The sequence below is a fragment of the Crotalus tigris genome, unplaced genomic scaffold (genome assembly GCF_016545835.1).
Source record: "Crotalus tigris isolate CLP2741 ecotype Arizona unplaced genomic scaffold, ASM1654583v1 scf7180000024369.3102671, whole genome shotgun sequence".
Taxonomy (NCBI): domain Eukaryota; kingdom Metazoa; phylum Chordata; class Lepidosauria; order Squamata; family Viperidae; genus Crotalus; species Crotalus tigris.
Genome location: NW_024100539.1, coordinates 83,488 through 101,309, shown reverse-complemented (window position 1 = coordinate 101,309; position 17,822 = coordinate 83,488). Strand labels below are relative to the sequence as shown.

The following is a 17,822-nucleotide window of genomic DNA, read 5'->3' as shown; positions in this document are numbered from 1 at the left end:
ATTGCTTCTTGTTTTGCCTTCAGGTGCTTTGGAGAATAGGTTTACCCATCTTCTTTGTGTCCCTCAAATATTGGAAGACTGCTTTCATGTCACCCCAGGTATCGGTATAGGTATTCATTAGACTAGACGTATCCAAATCCTGCAACTGTTCTTCATCTGGTTTTAGCCTTCAGTCCCCTAATCATCAATCATATGTTGCTCTTTTCTGCACTCTTTCTAGAGTCTCAATGTCTTTTTTTATAACATGGCAATAAAATCTGGATATAATATTCCAAATGTGGTCCTACCAAGGCATTATAAAACAGCACTAATACTTAGTGTGATCTTGATTCTATCCGTCTGTTAATGCAGCCTAGCACTGCGTTGACTTTTTGAGTGGCTGCAGCACACTGCCTGCTCATATTTAAATGATTGTCCAATGGGACTCCAAGCTCATCCTCACTGTTACTGCTATTGAGCCAATTCTATACCTGTTCACTTTGCCTAAGTGTAAAACCTTACGTTTCTCAGCATGGAATTTAATTTTGTAATTTAGGGCCCAGTGTTCAAGTCTGTTGAGATCCTTCTGGATCTTGAGCCTATCATCTAGGATGTTGGCTATTCCTGCCAGAAGTATAAAATAGATCTATTCTATAAGTACACACTTCAAGGTCTCTTTTGTTCTGTGTCTGCCCATGATGCATGTACATATATATCTTGTAAACCACTGGTGTACTTACATCGCTCTGAAGTTCATACGCTTTCTTTGCTTGGATCACATCGTTCTGATCTGGCAGACAAGACCACTCATGCAGATAACGATGGTAATCAACGTCGCTGGCTATAGCCTGCCCTTGCTTGGCTGCTTGGATAGCCACCATTTCATAAGGGATGGTGATCTTGGCTTTTGAATTGTGGTATGCTTGCTTATAGAGACGGTCATTTTGCATCTTCATTACTCGAGCAGCCCATGAAAGCTTAGGATCCTCCTTGACTGATGGGGTTCCAATGTAATGACCTTTCTGTCTCTCATAAGTTTGTTTGTATTTATACTGAAGAGAAAAGCAAAACAAAGAACCATTGAAATTATTAGGATGATGCCAGACAGTTAAAATTGGTATCTTAATGACTCAGGGACTTTAAATGAAAGAACAGGTGGATTTCATCATTAAAAAGTAACTATTCAGCAGTATTTTATTACATCAGAATTTAGGAATGTTGTTTTGTAAGTTCAGCATCAACCATATATTATAGTTTATTAACTCATTGTAAAACAGTACGCTAAAACAGTGATTTTTCCTTTTTAAAATGGCAGGAGAAAATAATATTTATTGAATTCAAAACAGTAGGGCATAAAATATTCCCTTTTACTTAAAGATCTCACCTGTTATCTCTTTGGCAGTTTAGGATAAGATATGCATTAAAATGCTTGAATTTAAGCTGATATTAAAATCTCACATTTCAAAATATGTAAATGTAAAAAAATGGAGGATATTGTGCAAAAATATAATGTTCTTGAACAATAGCAACTGGTTGAATCTATACATGTTTCATCTGCCATCTGTTTGATATGAAAGGAAACGGTAATTTTAGAAACAACATTAAATAACAGAGCTCCTACCTCACTGGCAATTTCTCTGGAAGATTTTGCATGCTTGAATGAAAGAGCATCCACTTTAAAGTCATAACCTTTTGCCTTGGCTTCATCCCAGGCTCCAGTATAATGTTTCTGCAATTAAAATATATGCACAATTTTCAGTACAGTAAAAAAAAATACTGAATGAATTACAGCAGACTACAGATATTGCTCAAAATCCTATACACATCTAATCAGAATTAAGCCAGTGGACAAAAGTTGGTGGAAATCCTTATCTTCTTAGAACACAATTAATAAATTTGATCTGAACCACATCAAAAACTTTTTCAATTGCAATGTAGCATGTTGTGGTATCCAAAACAGCCATTGTCAAACAGATATTTTCAAATGCTTATCTGTTTTTTTAAAAAATCCACACTGATATGGGTGGAGTAAGATCCATGTTATTACATTCTATAACCTCTTGGCAAGTATTGCAGTTAATACTTTATCACGTACATTAAATAGAGATATTTTCGTATAACGTGCACATTTAGTACTATTTTTCTCAGGTTTTAATTTGATTGAAGTATAAGCCTCATAAAAGATTTAGGAAATATATATATATATATATATATACACACACGTATATATGTGTGTGTGTATATATATATATATATATATATATATATATATATATATATATATATATATATATCAGTATTTCTGCCTATATTAAATGGTTGGTTATATACCTCTACCAGTAGAGGTGCCAATAAGTTCATAAAAGTCCTGTACTATTCAGCTTAAATCAGATCAAGGAATCTTTCCTCTATTTATAGATCAAATATTTCCTGTAACTTATACCAATGGTTGTGCCAATTTATTTTTGCCTTCCTAAGAGATTTCTCCCATTTTAATTATACTTCAAAAAATAATAATAATTTACTGTTCAATTACAAATTTTCCCAAGTCATATAAACTCAGTGTAAAACTAATAAAACTAATAATTCATTGATTCTAATTCATTTTGTAATTGACCATCACTGTCCTGAATTACAGATATAAAATGTCATTGTTTTTGTTGTTTCAACAAATAAGACAATAATTTTCCTTTTTTCTTTCTTGATTCCCAATAGATAAGATTAATGTATTTCAAGGAATATTCAAAGAGATCCAAAAGTAATAGATTCAATTTAACCTTAGCTGCTATAAATACTTGGTGTGAATCCTTTCTGTGGTTTCTCTCTAATCCTCTCTATGAAAATTTGGAATATGGATCTCTTTTTCTTCAATAATTTTGTTTCCTTTTTTGCTATATTTTATTCCTACGATGTTCTTTTCTCCTATAATTACTGTATACGTCTTTGAGTCTGTGCGTGTATATATGCAAATATCCTGTTGGTATTGCAGAAATTTGTATTTTATTTAAAACTATTTTTAAATCATCACACTACATGACTGCTTTGCATTTTACTTAAAACTATTCTTTTAAAACCATACTACATGATTGGTCAAATAAATTAATAGGACAATTTTCAAATTCCATATATGCTTCTTTGGTTCCTTAGGTTAATTGTTGCTCTTAAAATATAAATATAGAATAGACATGCAACTTATAACTCAAATACCTTTATGTTTTTAAGAGCAATTAACAGTAGGGCAATATATTTAGGACAATGTAATAAAGGAATATTGACATTCTTAACACAATTTCTACAATTAGTTAATTATCTTACATGGCTAACATTCACAGCATTCATCTTGGAGAGCAGTATTTCAGGGGTATCAAGAGGAATATTAATCTGTGCCTTCTCATTATCCCACGTTTCACGATACAGGCGCTAAGAAAGGGGAGGAAGGAAAGACAATTTTAATTGCTGTGTGAAAATCCCTTTAATTTTTCAAAGGTCACTGTATCTCAGCCACATCCCCTTATCCTTTCGCACATTACACAGAGGCAGTGACTATATTCAGTTTACCTCACTGATCTGCTGAGCATTGATCTTAGCCAAGATGACTGGCGGTGGGTCAGGTATACTGGTAAATTTCAGTGCATCTGGGCGTTGTTTGTACAACCTGTCATTCACAAGATCTTGAGCCTTTTTCACTCTGACCACATCCACAGAGCCTTCCGGCATCCATCCAATCCCACGGAGCCATTCCAGATCTGACTTGTAAAGATTCTACAAAGAAACCCATCAAGCTATTAAGATAATTCTTCCACTTGCCAAAAATACCACTGAGGCTTCTCTACTCAAAATTAATGTATAATTACTCTTATCTCAACACAGTGCCATTCAGTTGACATAAATGTGGTGCCGTATATGTATTTATTTAGTTTTTATTTATCAAAGGTTTATACAGTTGTCCAATTTATCTATTATAAAATAACGTGGGTGGCTTACAAACAATAATAAAACCTAAAAGGCATAAAAAGTTTCCTCATACTAGCTTGTGAGGATATTTGAAAAATGAATTCCTCTTTCTAAGCTGCATAGTTTTTACAAGGGTCAGTTACAGAAAATTGTACATTTTGTAAAGTAACTCTGCTTATGATAACCCTATTCAATGCAGACCAGCACAGATATGTCACAGCTTTACTTATTTTTTTATACCAAAATATGGTTAAATTTAAAACAAATGGTCAATAGACAGAAATAAAGAAAAAAATATAATTCTGCGCAAATGATTCTCTGTTTATGGATAGCCGTTCTGTTCTATTTAACATTCAATCACAAATGGGATTTGATATTTTTTTCTTTTATGATGATAATGGCTGTACATTGCCAAGAACGATGCAAGGCTTGAGTTATTGTAGATGCAACAATAATAATTCAACAAATGCAGTATGAGACTAAATAAGCTAAGAGGCAAAAACTATAATGTAAGATGTAGTAACTTTCTACTCACATCACTCTGCAACTCATAGGCTTTCTTGGCTTGGATGACATCATTTTGATCAGGCAGACATATCCATTCATGGAGGTAGCGGCGATAATCAATGTCACTAACCAGTTTCTGACATTTCTTAGCCAACAAGATGGACAGCATGTCCACTGGGCTATTGAACTTGGTTTTAAACTTCTCAAAATATTTCTTGTACTCCCTCTCACTCTGCAGTTTGGCTACACGAATTGCCAGCACTAGCTTGGGATCATCATAGATGTCCCGGAATCCAACGTGGTGTCCCACTTGCTTACGGTAACCTTCTTTGTACTTGTACTAATGATGAAACATAAACAAAACATCAATTTATAAACTACACATAATCAATTACTAAAATTACATTTCAACACTTTGTACACTGCATTGTGGCCTCTTTTTATATAGTTCAGGTCTGCCAACAGCCAATACCTGATGAATAAACTGTAAGCAATGAAACTGACAGCTATGGTTTTATTGCCAGGATTCTGTATGATCCTTTTGGACACACTTATAAAAATATGGACAAAATATTAACTATTTATTTTACAGAAGATGAAATAACTGTGGAAATGCCAAAGAAGAGCAGACCATACCTCACTAGCAATATTCCTAGAAGCCTTGGCTTGCTGGATCTCAATGGCATCCAATCTTAAGTCATAGCCTTTCTTCTTCATCTCCTCCAATCCAAGTTGATAATGTTTCTGTGAAGGAAAAATAAATAATGCATATTCCATTTCAAGGCATGTCATATTTATAAAAAATATGTAATATTGGTTTATATCAGTGTTTCTCAACCTTGACAATTTTAAGGCATGTGGACTTCAACTCCCAGAATTCCACAGCCAGCAATGCTGGCTGTGGAATTCTGGGAGTTGAAGTCCACATGCCTTAAAATTGTCAAGGTTGAGAAACACTGGTTTATATGTTATATCATAGCATAGTATATTAAGATCTTTGGGCAGCAAACAATGGTAAATTTATGGGATTGTCCTGATAGGGCAATGTTTTTCACGTTTCTCTTGCTTTCAAAGGTACTCTCACACTATCAAATTTGTGCTTATATAATTGTAAATTTGGAGAGTGTCATAAACTGTCAAAGGAGATTTATCCTCGGAAGAGGAAGAAGCATAAGGAGAGACCATGGAAACAAATTCACATTTAATTCTTTAATTTCTTACTTTACTGTAGTTCACAGAATTTGCTTTGGACAGAACGATCTCAGGAATGTCAATTGGAAGGGTGTACTGTGTTTTTTCTTTATCCCAAACTTCACGATATAAAGCCTGAAGGGAGAAAAACATATTTATCATATTTATAATGAGAACATATCATATTATTAGTAGGGTATATTTCAATGACAAAAATAGCCTCATTTGAAGTTGGACATATTGACGTTTTAATCGTTTTAGAATTAGGGTTACACTCAACTTTTTGGCTTCAAGAACAGAATAAGCTCTGAAAAGAACTGATAATTCATGGGAAGGTAGAACTGAAAGCAATGGGTCCAAATTACCAGAGCTGTAAAAGACTTTGACAATGCTACACTGACAGTGAGCAACCAATCTGGCTTCATCTTACCTGCAATAAATTTCCCTATATAGGTAAACAATATCTATGAAATATCTGCAGAGTTCTGGCCAAGAAAACAATAAATATACCACAAGCTTAGCTGTGTGATATACTTAATGCCAAGTCTTGATCAAGAAAGCCTGCTAAAACTACCAGTGACTGAATTGAATTTAGATAGACATAAAATATCCAAATCTGAAGCAAAAGATAAATCCCTTGTAAGTCCATTATTTTAAACCGTGAGAAAAGACCCCATGCAAGTAGTGCTCGATTTACAACTAGTCACTTAGGGACCTTACAAAGATCTGGCAGATCTGCCTAAGAGTTAATTATGACTTGGATTCGAGGTTCTGATGGTTGTCCATCATCAGAAACTCAGACACTTGGCAGGCCACATTCAGAGTCATTTGCAGTGTCCTGTAGTCATGTGACTGCATTTTGTGATGTCAAACTGGCGTTTGCTTCCATTTTTTAGCAAAACCAATCCCATAGAGAACCACTGATTTGGTTAATAACTGCAGCAGTCACTCAACAACTGCCACAGAAAGGACTGGCCACATGATCTTTATGACCACCACAATTTACAAATTGTAATGGTCAGATTTCATTATGGTTATAACTGAAGCACTACTACTATATGCATCTTTGGTCCTGTTCCTATTGTCTAAGAATTAAGCCTTCGTTTAGATTAAAAATGACCCAGTTTCTTCAGTATAAGAAGGTCTAAAGAAATAGACAATATTTCTATGGGCAATATGGAAGATGGGTTGTGGGTATATAGAAAATCAGAACAGTGATTTTAATTTAAAAAACCCTTCATGTTTGCTTTTTCACACATATTTTTCTACCACACAGAAATAAAAATGCATGAAAAATATGTCTTATACTTTTATAAAAACAAACAAAACTCCAAAAACTGTCTTCTAAAACAAAATATGTAAGGTTCCCCTTCCTTTGCAATCTTCCAAAAAATATTTTCCATTTAATGTTTAAACCAGGGGTTCTCAACCTTGGCAACTTTAAGACTTGTGGACTTCAAGTCCACAAGTCTTAAAATTGCCAAGGTTGAGAACCCCTGGCCAGATCTACAATTACAGCTAAAACTGGAGCAAGCTGGTAGTGCTTGGATTTTTTTCCCCAAAGTTAAGCTTTTTCTGTTTTCAATGACAATATTTTTCATGGTGGACGCTAATCCTTCTACGTCAGTCTAGCAAAGTAGCAATCAACAAAACTGCAGCTTTTGCTCTTTTTTTCGAGTGCTCACTGACATAATAGAAATGTATCTCACTTCAGTGTTATTGAATGTTGATTTTAAATAGAAACCTGTGGCCCCCCAAGTAACTGGTGCATGACAAATAATGCTCACCCCACTCTGCATCAGAGCATTGGCCTTAGCTAGGACAACTTCCGGGGAATCAACAATAGCTGTGAATTTCAGAGAATCTGGCCGCTGCCGGTACATTCTTTCATTCAACAGATCCTGGGCATTCTTCACGCGTTGGACTTCCACAGAGCCTTCTGGTATCCAGCCAATTCCACGCAGCCATTCCAAATCTGACTTATACACATTCTGTAAAAAGAAAAAGAAAAATCAAGCATTTCCTCAGCAGAACATAAGTTCTGAGCTAGTCCAAATAATGTAAGTTCATCAGGGTAATGAATGCCTTCATCAACCTTCCCAACTTCTTTTCCAGTAAAGATATTCATACTTACTTCATCAGAGATCATTTCTGCTGAAATAAAAGGCAACTCCCATAATAAAAAATAAACGTTGACAAAATTGTTACGGTATCAGTCAATTACAAAAGGCGGGATTACTTGAAACCACTTACACCCTGCGACAATAACTTTAGCATCATCAAACAGCAGCATCTATCTATTTGAGGTCCTTGGGAGGGACTTGGTAGGTATATAAAAATGACAGTCTAAACATCTGGCTGATCGTGGACCAACCGTATTAAAACATTTCCCTATCCCAAGTCCCTGGAAAGGACGTGATAGGTGGACAAAAATATGAAATTCAGTATAAAACTCTGGCTGACTACACAACCATATATGCTACCTGAATCTCACTGACTATGGACTGTCTATTGTATGCTACTGAACTTGGAAGCAGATTCTACTACAATGCCACAGGTGACATATATTATTCTAGTAATGCAAAAGTATTACATAATTTATTTATTTTTTAAATGGACTTAAAAGAAAACCAAAAGATAGTTAAGGCATCAGGCTAGAAATCAGGAAACCATAGTTCTAGTTCTTGTATTTGGGCACAAAGCCAGCTGGGTGATCTTGGGCCATTTCTTAGGAAGGGGACAAGGGCAAATCACTGCCAAAGAACCTTACCAAGAAAACTGTAGGACCTAATCCAGACAGTCATTTGAAGTCAAAAATTGACTTAAAGGCACCCAAGTGTGCGTGCCCACCCTCTCTCTCTCTCTCTCTCTCTCTCTCTCTCTCTCTCTCTCTCACACACACACACACACACACACACACACACACACACACACACACCACTCACGGCTTACTTCCAAACAAATTCATAGATTTTCAAATAACAGAACAGTGGGTCAACTTCTTCCAGAGTTGGGGGCTAAATTGCATTCAGAGATTTGCTGTGAGACATTTCTCCATCTTGTTGGAAGTTGTACTATTATCCACTTTGCCAGCTGCTCCATTCTCAGGAAGGGATTAATTTGGGGATTTTTTGCATGTCACATGTTCTTTCACTAAACAATAATACCACTCAAATATATGCATTTTACATTTGAAGTGTACGTACATCACTCTGGAGGTCATACGCTTTCTTTGCTTGAATGACATCATTCTGGTCTGGTAGGCAAATCCATTCATGCAAGTGTTTGCGATAGTCCACATTACTAACCAACTTCTGACAATTCTTAGCATCTAAGATTGATAGCATGTCAACAGGACAATGAATGTTTGCTTTACATTTTTCAAAGTTCTTCTTGTACTCCAGATCACTCCGAATCTGGCCTGCATGGGCAAACCACACCAACTTGGGATCATCTTTCAATCTTTGAACCCCAATATAATGCCCTTTTTGCTTTTCATGTGCTTCTTTGTATTTATACTGTAACAGAGAAGAATATATTTTGGAATGAATATAAATGCTACTAGGAACGCTAACAATGATTGAGCCTATTAAAGTCATAAAAATCAAGAGAAGGAAGCCAATTTGGATTCAGATTTCTTCAAAACATCATATTGTTTCAACGTTGTCAACTGCTGACTAATATTTTTGTGATATTTGGATATCATTGTAAAATATAATAAAAATCCCTTTGTACCAAAGTATCAGAAGGGTTCTTAATATTCACTTTTCTACAACAGTTTTTGACTGAGGGTAAAAAAAGCCAATACTTTGCCTGACACACAAAATGACAAAAATCAAATAGGAAAGTAGATTTTTTCATCTTCCAGACTTCTTTTTATTTACCGGAAAGGAAGCCTAGATGAGCATTTAAAGCAGACATGTCAAACTCGCAACGTCACATGACGTCACGCAATGTATCGGAGCTTTTTTGCCATTGCTAGCAATGGGATGGGCGCGACTCCGGTATGATGAAACCGGCCCGCAGGCCGGCAGTTTGACACCCCTGATTTAAAGCATTGAACTAAAAAACCCTGCTATCCATATTATTTGGGCTGGGAGAAATAATGCATCCTAATGCCAAAAATCAATAGATGGTATTTTAAATTAATCTCCTAAGTTCTTGCCATTTATAGCCATTAGACATATAACCTCATTGGTCAGTCTAATGAACTTTTCTAAAGGTCCTCTGTCTATTCCATTATTTTGTTCATATTATTTCTGTAGTTTCTTCTTAAAAAAAAAAAATAAGGAAGTCCCTGGACAGGAAAGCATCTACTCACATCACTAGCAATATCCCTCGAAGCTTTTGCCGCTTTAATTGGAATAGCGTCAGTTCTCAGATCATAACCTTTCTTCTTAGTATCTTCCCATCCTTGGACATAAAGTTTCTGCAGAGGATGTGATAAAAAGATACTTGACTGTAAAATCACATCTAAAATTTAAAATCGATTTGTTCATACAGTCATATTAGTTCTTGTAAAGTGAAAATAACCTTCCCCCAAATTATTAAATATTCAAACAATGTTAACATTCTCTTACATGGCTGATATTTGCAGAATTTGCCTTGGCGAGCAGAATTTCTGGGGTATCTGGCATGACATTGATTTTGATCTTATCAGCATCCCATGCTTCAGTGTATAGTCGCTGTGAAAGGAATAAGGGGGGAAAAAGTTTGCTTTTTGCCTACAGAAAATATGAATTGAAACAGAACGTGAGGCTATAAAATTAGAAAAAAACATATTCATTAAAAATAAATGTCATTATCTAAAATTTGTAACGAAACTAAGTGAGGGAAATTTCTATTTTAATCAACTATGCTTTGAAGTCATATGTACCATACAGTAAACTATATTTTACAGTCATTATTAACACATTTTTTTCTAGTTCAGATTTTGTGGCTGAATACATTTAAAAGGACTCCTGCATTCAAGACCTGAGAGATAAGTTTATCAAGCAAAGTCAACAAAGAGCATCTGAATTCTCCAATTTTCTAAAGAAATCCCCTGTGGGCCTGAGGCAAAGCACATGTGCTCAAAGACTTAGAAAAAATGCAGATAGATTTCGATACATCAAAGCAGCATCCAGATCAAAACTTGCCTTTGGTAGAAACTCCTTAAAATACTTTGATTCATATGCCAAAAACTACCACAGACGTTTTGAGAGATTAATGGATTTTGTGGTTTATTGCATGTACAATTCCATAATTTCAGCTCATTTTTCATGATGAAGTAATCCCTTCTTTGTCTTTACATTCCTATGCCCCTGCTGCTATTTTTTTCCTCTTAGCTGCGATATTCTTTATATTAATTTTTCAATACAGTCAACAGTCACACTGGCTGGAAATTATGAGAGCTGCTATCAGTGGTGGGATTCAAATATGTGAACAACTGGTTCTCTGTGTGGATGCCGCTTCTGGAAGTCTGTTCTGGGCCTGGGCAACAAAAAATTAGCTACCAGTTCTGCCGAACTGGGGCAAACCGGCTGAATCCCACCACTGCCTGCGATCTGACTGGTTTGGAAGTCAAATTTCTTAACTAGCAAATAGTTCATTAATCCACTAATGAACAATGGTGGACAGCCTTCCTTCCCTATGTGTATTCAAGCAGAAACTAGAAAGACATCCGTGAAGGATGATTTTATTTGGATTTTGACTCCGAGCAGGCTAAATAAATCCTAAATTTAGGATGTGATCATTCCATTTCCTAAGCAAATTATTATCTTTTATGGAAGATTAGCTACTATTGTTCAGAAAACCTACCTTGTTCATCATCTCAGCATTATGCTTTGCTAATTCTACATCCCAAGCATCTGTGATACAGGTAAATTTCATTTGACTAGGTGGTTGCCGATATTTGTTTTCACTTAGGATTTCTCCAGCTCTCTTGACATGTTCAACATTCAGCGAACCAAGAGGCACCCAGCCAATGCCTTTCAACCATTCTAGATCAGACTTGTAAAGAGCCTGAAACATAAATAGCAATAGATTGTGTTTAGAGAAGTCAGCAAACATGCATTACAACCAATTTGGGGGAAAAAACATTTCTGGCTAATTGAATTATGAATTTGATTTTAAAAACTTCAGGTGAGAAATGATCTATGATTCTGAAAGTCACCTAGAAATGACTCAACTGATTTTCAGCAGCTTTAGATGTTATAAAATATGAATAAGCATCATGATATGCATATTTAAGGAATAATGATGACAGCCAAAACTATATTAAGTGTAATGCTGCAATTAACTATCCATTTAGAGCAAATGAATAAATATTAAAAAATCAAATAATTATGTCGAGCAGCTGAATCTCAACTCATCTTTAATATGTTTATTTATTTATTTATTTATTTTCAATAAACCCAAAACCTAGTCATACTTTAAAATACATAGGTGAACTGTATAAATAAATGCATATAACGTGCAAATTTTTTAAAAAAATCTTTGCAAAAACTATTATTAGGCATAAAATATTCTCTTAGGAGAATATTTTACATAGAAACACATGTAAATTTTAGTGCAAACTTGCTTTTTAAAACGCCAAAGTGAATATGATAACAGTACAAAAGAAAGTTAAGAAACCATGAGAATATGAAATTGATAGTTCTGTGAACTACCAATCAGAAATAATAAGAAATTAAACATGCTAATAAGATGGGAAAGGGAAAAAAATGGCAAAGCCTATTTTACCTCTGATTTTCAGGGGGAAAAAGTACTGTCTAAATTGAAACAGTATGAATTGAAATTCAAACTGAGTTGAGTGACCTGTGATACACGAGTCATTACAGTGTGCAATATCAAGAGGAAAACTTCCTCAGTATTTAAATATATCTTTCAGCTGACAGAATGATCTTCCTAAAAAGGACACATGGACAGGTCCTTCCCACATGTAGCATCCTGTATTCCACATCAGTCTATTTCAGATATTTGAGGAACCATTTGGAACTGCAAGGGCAGGCTAAGACAGAGTTGTTGGGAGAGAAGGAAAGCTTCAAATATTTTCCTACTCTGTCCTGCACACGTGACCTTTTAATGAATCACAGACCAAACTCAGTAGAACACTGATGCCTCCATTTTACCTTAAAATCATGTTTACCACCTCATACTTACATCACTCTGCAGATCATAAGCTTTCCTAGCTTGGATGACATCATTTTGATCTGGGAGGCATGTCCACTGGTGCAAATAATTACGGTAATCAATATCGCTGACCAGTTTCTGGCAATTCTTGGCCCCTAAGATTGACAGCATATCCACAGGGCTGTTATATTTGGTCTTCAGTTTCTCAAAGACTTTCTTATATTCTCTCTCACTTTGCATCTTGGCCACATTTATAGAATGCATAATTTTAGGATCGTCTTCTACGCTACGAGCTCCAATGTGATGGCCAAGTTGCTTGCGATAGCCTTCTTTGTATTTGTACTGAAATATACACAAATATTTACATTACCAACACAGAAAAGTATTTGTTCTCTGCTTGTTCAGTAATTCTTTTTTTTTTAATTTTTTATTATTATTATTTAAAAAAATCCATTTCTACATTGAACAGTGTGTTGTCTAGGTATACAAGTATTAAAATATAATAATCATCATAATAATCTTATCAAAAGACAATCATATACTAGGAAATAGCAATCAAATTGTTAAAAATAGTATTACTCGCATTAACATTAGTTATATAACAATCAAAGTATTTACTAATCCATTATAAATCTTGCTCACATAATCCACATATTCGCATATTTCCAACTTTATAACCTCTGTTTTTATCAGTTAACCATTGGTAAAATGGTTCAGTAATTCAATTAGATTATTTTTTTAAAACTAATTAAAATAATTTTTTTCTATAAACCTACAAGAAAACTGTTAGGAAAAAAGGATTCACTCATCCAATTTTAGATCATAGTTAAAGACTATATGTTTTATTATCTGTTATTTCTTTTTTTAAAATGCCCCCTTCTGTTCTTGAAGTCAATATATTAGATTACATTTATCAAGGTTTTATATTTAGGTTTTTTGTCATGTTAAGGTAGCTACATCTTTTATTTATTAATGATTTTCCTTATCAAATTTGTATTTGGTATGGAAAGTTTTTTTCTATCTATAGTCCACTAAATTCATAGGTTTAAATAATTAAACAATTTCAAATAATTCAAGGTGTTAGTCCTACCATGCAGAATATTTAAATTTTCCTCCGCCACACAGATTAAAATGTATAGATAAATGTCCACCAAAATTAAAAGACTTTTTCATTCTGTGCCATTGGAGCTATGCTCCCATAAATCAGAAATCCAGATACACCCTGGTGTAATTCCTCTAAAGTTGTTGTCTCGCTTTATAGCTGCCCATATCTCTCCTCTCCAGTCTAGTCTCAGCTGCCTGTATAATAGCTGAGGTTTTCTGGCATTATTTCTGCAAAACCTGCTTACTTATAGAATGTATTTATTTATCACAAGTGATTTTATTATGCTTCAGTCATTTTTACTCAAAGCAGCTTACAAGCAGTGACATAATTTCTCAGTGCTTCTAAGAAAGAACCACAACTGTTCGTTCCTGATTTTGTAATTCACAGTATGAATTCCTTCACAGAAATTCTCAGTCACTGGGAAGTGACTTGAAGTATTTCCTGCAATAATTTTTGTATGTTCACTAGGATATTCAGTAGTTTGTGACTTGCTATTTTTTAAAACATTTCCTTTAAAAATTATTGCTATTTAGTGAGTCAAGTAGCCACTTACGTCACTGGCAATAGCTCTTGAAGCCTTGGCAGCTTGAATTGGGATGGCATCAAGACGCAGGTCATAGCCATCTTTCTTTGCTTCCTCCATGGCCAGTCGGTACAATTTCTGTAAAAAAAGAAAAAGAAAGAAAAGCCTAGTTTCAGTGCTGCACACAGAAATAAATAAAACATCCTATACTTTTATCAGAAATATAATTCTTGATTGATCTACACTGAATAGATGGAAGTTCTTTGGTGCAACCCAGGAACTGAGTCTCCACAGAACCCAGTTAGGAGATCACTGTAGGAAATGTTGCCATTGGCTGCAACTCCTTGAAGGAAATTCAATTCTTCCAGTGACTTTTACTCATTTCTATACTCACCTGGCTATAGTTTAATTTGTTGAACTTTGCTAGGACAATTTCTGGCGTATCAGGCATGACATGGATTGTGCATTTATCAGTATCCCAAGCTTCAGTATACAGCCTCTGAAAAACAGAATCAGAAAGAGAGTTAGCACAAAGTGATGGCTATTTATGAATAGTTCTCCATTCATCTGGCTGTTGCAGCATAGAGACTGTCTTCTGAGATCAAATTAAAAATTTGCTGAGCAGGAAAGACACTACTCAGAACAAGAGTAATGTATGAATGCTTAGGACTCATATTCCAGAGGAAAATCCAGATTCAAAATGTTGTTCAGTCAAGACTGTGTGTGAAGTTTGACATTTGTTTTCCTTCAGTTTTATCCTTCTTTTAGATTTGTTAGGTAAGATGGGTGTCAATCCCACTTTAAGGATGCCAGATTCCAAATCCCTGGCTTCTTATAACTCATCAGAATTGTAAATAAAACTACTAAAAGTATCAGCTGGAAATTATGGAAATTCCCATTCAGTTTAGAAGGCATGAATTTATGGAAAGACAGTTTAAGGTTTTATGCAGCACAAATCTATATGAAGGTCATAAGGGTTTGTGGATGGTATATAATACAAACAGTACTTATCCAGCAAGAGTTAATATCTTAAGCCCCGCATTATTTCATTTAAAAATTTATAGGATATGTGTATAGATTATGAGATGGACAGCATATAAATTTAATAATAATAATAATATAAATAAATAAATAAAACGGAAATCACTGGGACTTGAAAAAAGCTTTAGATTAATTCTGACCTTTTGAATTTTATTTAAAATCACTAAATATATTTCTATAAATATAATAAGATAAGGTTGCTTGATTAGTTGAAAGAAAAAAATTCTCACCTTCTTTCTATTTGAAAGGACCCAATTATTTCAATTATGACGCTTAAAATACATTGTTTAAATCTACGGAAAATGGAAATCATTGTGTCTGGAAAGAACGTTTGACAAATTGCGTTCTTTTTTCAAATATTATTCAGCAAGCCCATCTTTATTAGTTGATATTCACCTTGTTCATGGTTTCAGCATTTTGCCTGGCCAATTCCATTTCTAGAGAATCTGTCACACTGGTGAATTTGAAACTCTCTGGAGGCTGGCGATACGTCTTTTCACTCAGGATTTCTCCTGCTTTCTTAGCATGCTCAACAGCCAGTGAACCAATAGGGACCCAGCCAATGCCTTTTATCCACTCAAGGTCTGCTTTGTAGCAATTCTGTGAATTAATAGTTCATTAGAAAGGTCATCTTGCATTTTTGGAAAAAACATCACGTTCAAATGAGTCCTAATCTCAGCCTCTGCTTGATATAAAACATAAAACATATGAGCATGTGAAAAAAAAATACTATTTGGATTTTTTTAAAAAAAAACAAAGCTTCAGAAGACACTAACAACATTAGTTTCATGGTTTTCAAGAGTTTTGTATACTTCTCTAATATACACTTACAGAAAGAGATAAGGCCATGAAGCAACAGAGCAACTTAGATGAAGAGTCTGATCTGGTTATTCATGCATCTGTTTGGGTTAAACAATTAAATTCCACTACTATCAATACTTTTTATTATATGTGCACATGGCAGAAATGTGCCTCAAATATTATATTATATCTCTCTTTTTTTAAATATGTTTTATTGATTTTTAACATAATCACCTTAATATTTGGTAAACAGCGTGTTGTCTGGGTTAGTATTTATAAAACAATCAATAACAATTAATTTTATAATTCTATAGTCCATATAATAGCTTTTCTTGATTTTCTCCTCTTCCAATAATATTCTCTTTTGCCAACCTTAAATTACCGTAATAGTTTTCTTATTCTTTGAAAAAGGACAATTAAATATAGATATTTTTCTCATGTTTCTGCAAATAATAACTACATCAATATAAAGCTTCTTTTCTAATTGATCATCTTGGTTGCCTCGTCATATTGTAAAAATTTAAATAGTTTCCTCTCTCTCAACTGGTATGGTCAAAAATGAAATTATACTCACATCACTCTGCAGATCATAAGCTTTTCTAGCATGGATGACATCATTTTGATCTGGTAGACAGGTCCACTGGTGTAAATAATTACGGTAATCAATATCGCTGACCAGTTTCTGGCAATTCTTGGCCCCCAAGATCGACAGCATATCCACAGGACTGCTATATTTGGTCTTTAGTTTCTCAAAGACTTTCTTATATTCTCTCTCACTCTGCATCTTGGCTACATTTATAGAATGCATAATTTTAGGATCGTCTTCTACACTACGAGCTCCAATGTGGTGGCCAAGTTGCTTGCGATAGCCTTCTTTGTATTTGTACTGAAATAAACACATATATTTAAATCACAGATTAAATAACACTTGGATTGCAACATTGTTAAGTACTTTTAAAACAGGACAACCCATCATCATTTTAAATAGCTCTGTGAATCTCTTTCATTGACTTGTAACAAAACTGCATTAGAAAATAGAATCTGTCATCCAGGTTTAGTTCATAGTTGAAGGACTAATTTAACATGGTTATTTTTTTTAGTATTTGGGTTTTTTTTAATCTCTAGTTTTGATTTTAAGAAGAATTTATTTGATCACATTTATAATCAAGATTTTATATTTGGTTCTTTTGTCAGGTTTTCCTAGGTACATTTTTGTCCCTATTAAGGCCTTTTGTACATATTTTCTAGATTTTGAACTCTCTATTCTGTATATAAAGTTCTGTTCCTTCCATAGTACACTGAATTCATAGGATTAATACTGAACCTCAAGATTTTAGTCCTACAAATAGAATAGATAATTTTCTTTCTTCATATGCACCAGTATGAACCCATATTTCTACACTATCACAAGTATTTTATATTATGCACCTGGCAGCAATGTTCTCATGAATGAGAAATACCCAATGCCCAAGATCTAGAGAATTATTGGCATAGAATATTGGATCCTAGTCTACATTAATTATTCTGAGTTTATTGTCTAACTTTATAGCTGCCCATATATTTAAATATTATATATAGTCTACATATCTCAATGTTAGGATTGTCCCT

The 17,822-nt window shown here is 34.3% G+C and overlaps 1 protein-coding gene across 42 annotated transcripts in view; it reads right to left on the bottom strand.

Annotated features, from left to right (window-relative positions):
- The window catches only part of NEB (nebulin), a 206,821-nt gene that overhangs the window by 108,167 nt on the left and 80,832 nt on the right, over positions 1-17,822 (bottom strand). For all 42 annotated transcript variants that reach the window (XM_039327850.1, XM_039327855.1, XM_039327865.1 and 39 more), the window contains exons 74-90: positions 16,789-17,100; positions 15,810-16,013; positions 14,767-14,871; positions 14,403-14,510; positions 12,775-13,086; positions 11,431-11,634; positions 10,212-10,316; positions 9,953-10,060; positions 8,838-9,149; positions 7,419-7,622; positions 5,662-5,766; positions 5,077-5,184; positions 4,469-4,780; positions 3,538-3,741; positions 3,295-3,399; positions 1,601-1,708; positions 720-1,031 (exon numbers count right to left, since the gene is read on the bottom strand). In XM_039327850.1, coding sequence (XP_039183784.1) covers positions 720-1,031; positions 1,601-1,708; positions 3,295-3,399; positions 3,538-3,741; positions 4,469-4,780; positions 5,077-5,184; positions 5,662-5,766; positions 7,419-7,622; positions 8,838-9,149; positions 9,953-10,060; positions 10,212-10,316; positions 11,431-11,634; positions 12,775-13,086; positions 14,403-14,510; positions 14,767-14,871; positions 15,810-16,013; positions 16,789-17,100 — 3,228 coding nt within the window. The remainder of the gene's footprint in view (positions 1-719; positions 1,032-1,600; positions 1,709-3,294; positions 3,400-3,537; positions 3,742-4,468; positions 4,781-5,076; positions 5,185-5,661; positions 5,767-7,418; positions 7,623-8,837; positions 9,150-9,952; positions 10,061-10,211; positions 10,317-11,430; positions 11,635-12,774; positions 13,087-14,402; positions 14,511-14,766; positions 14,872-15,809; positions 16,014-16,788; positions 17,101-17,822) is intronic.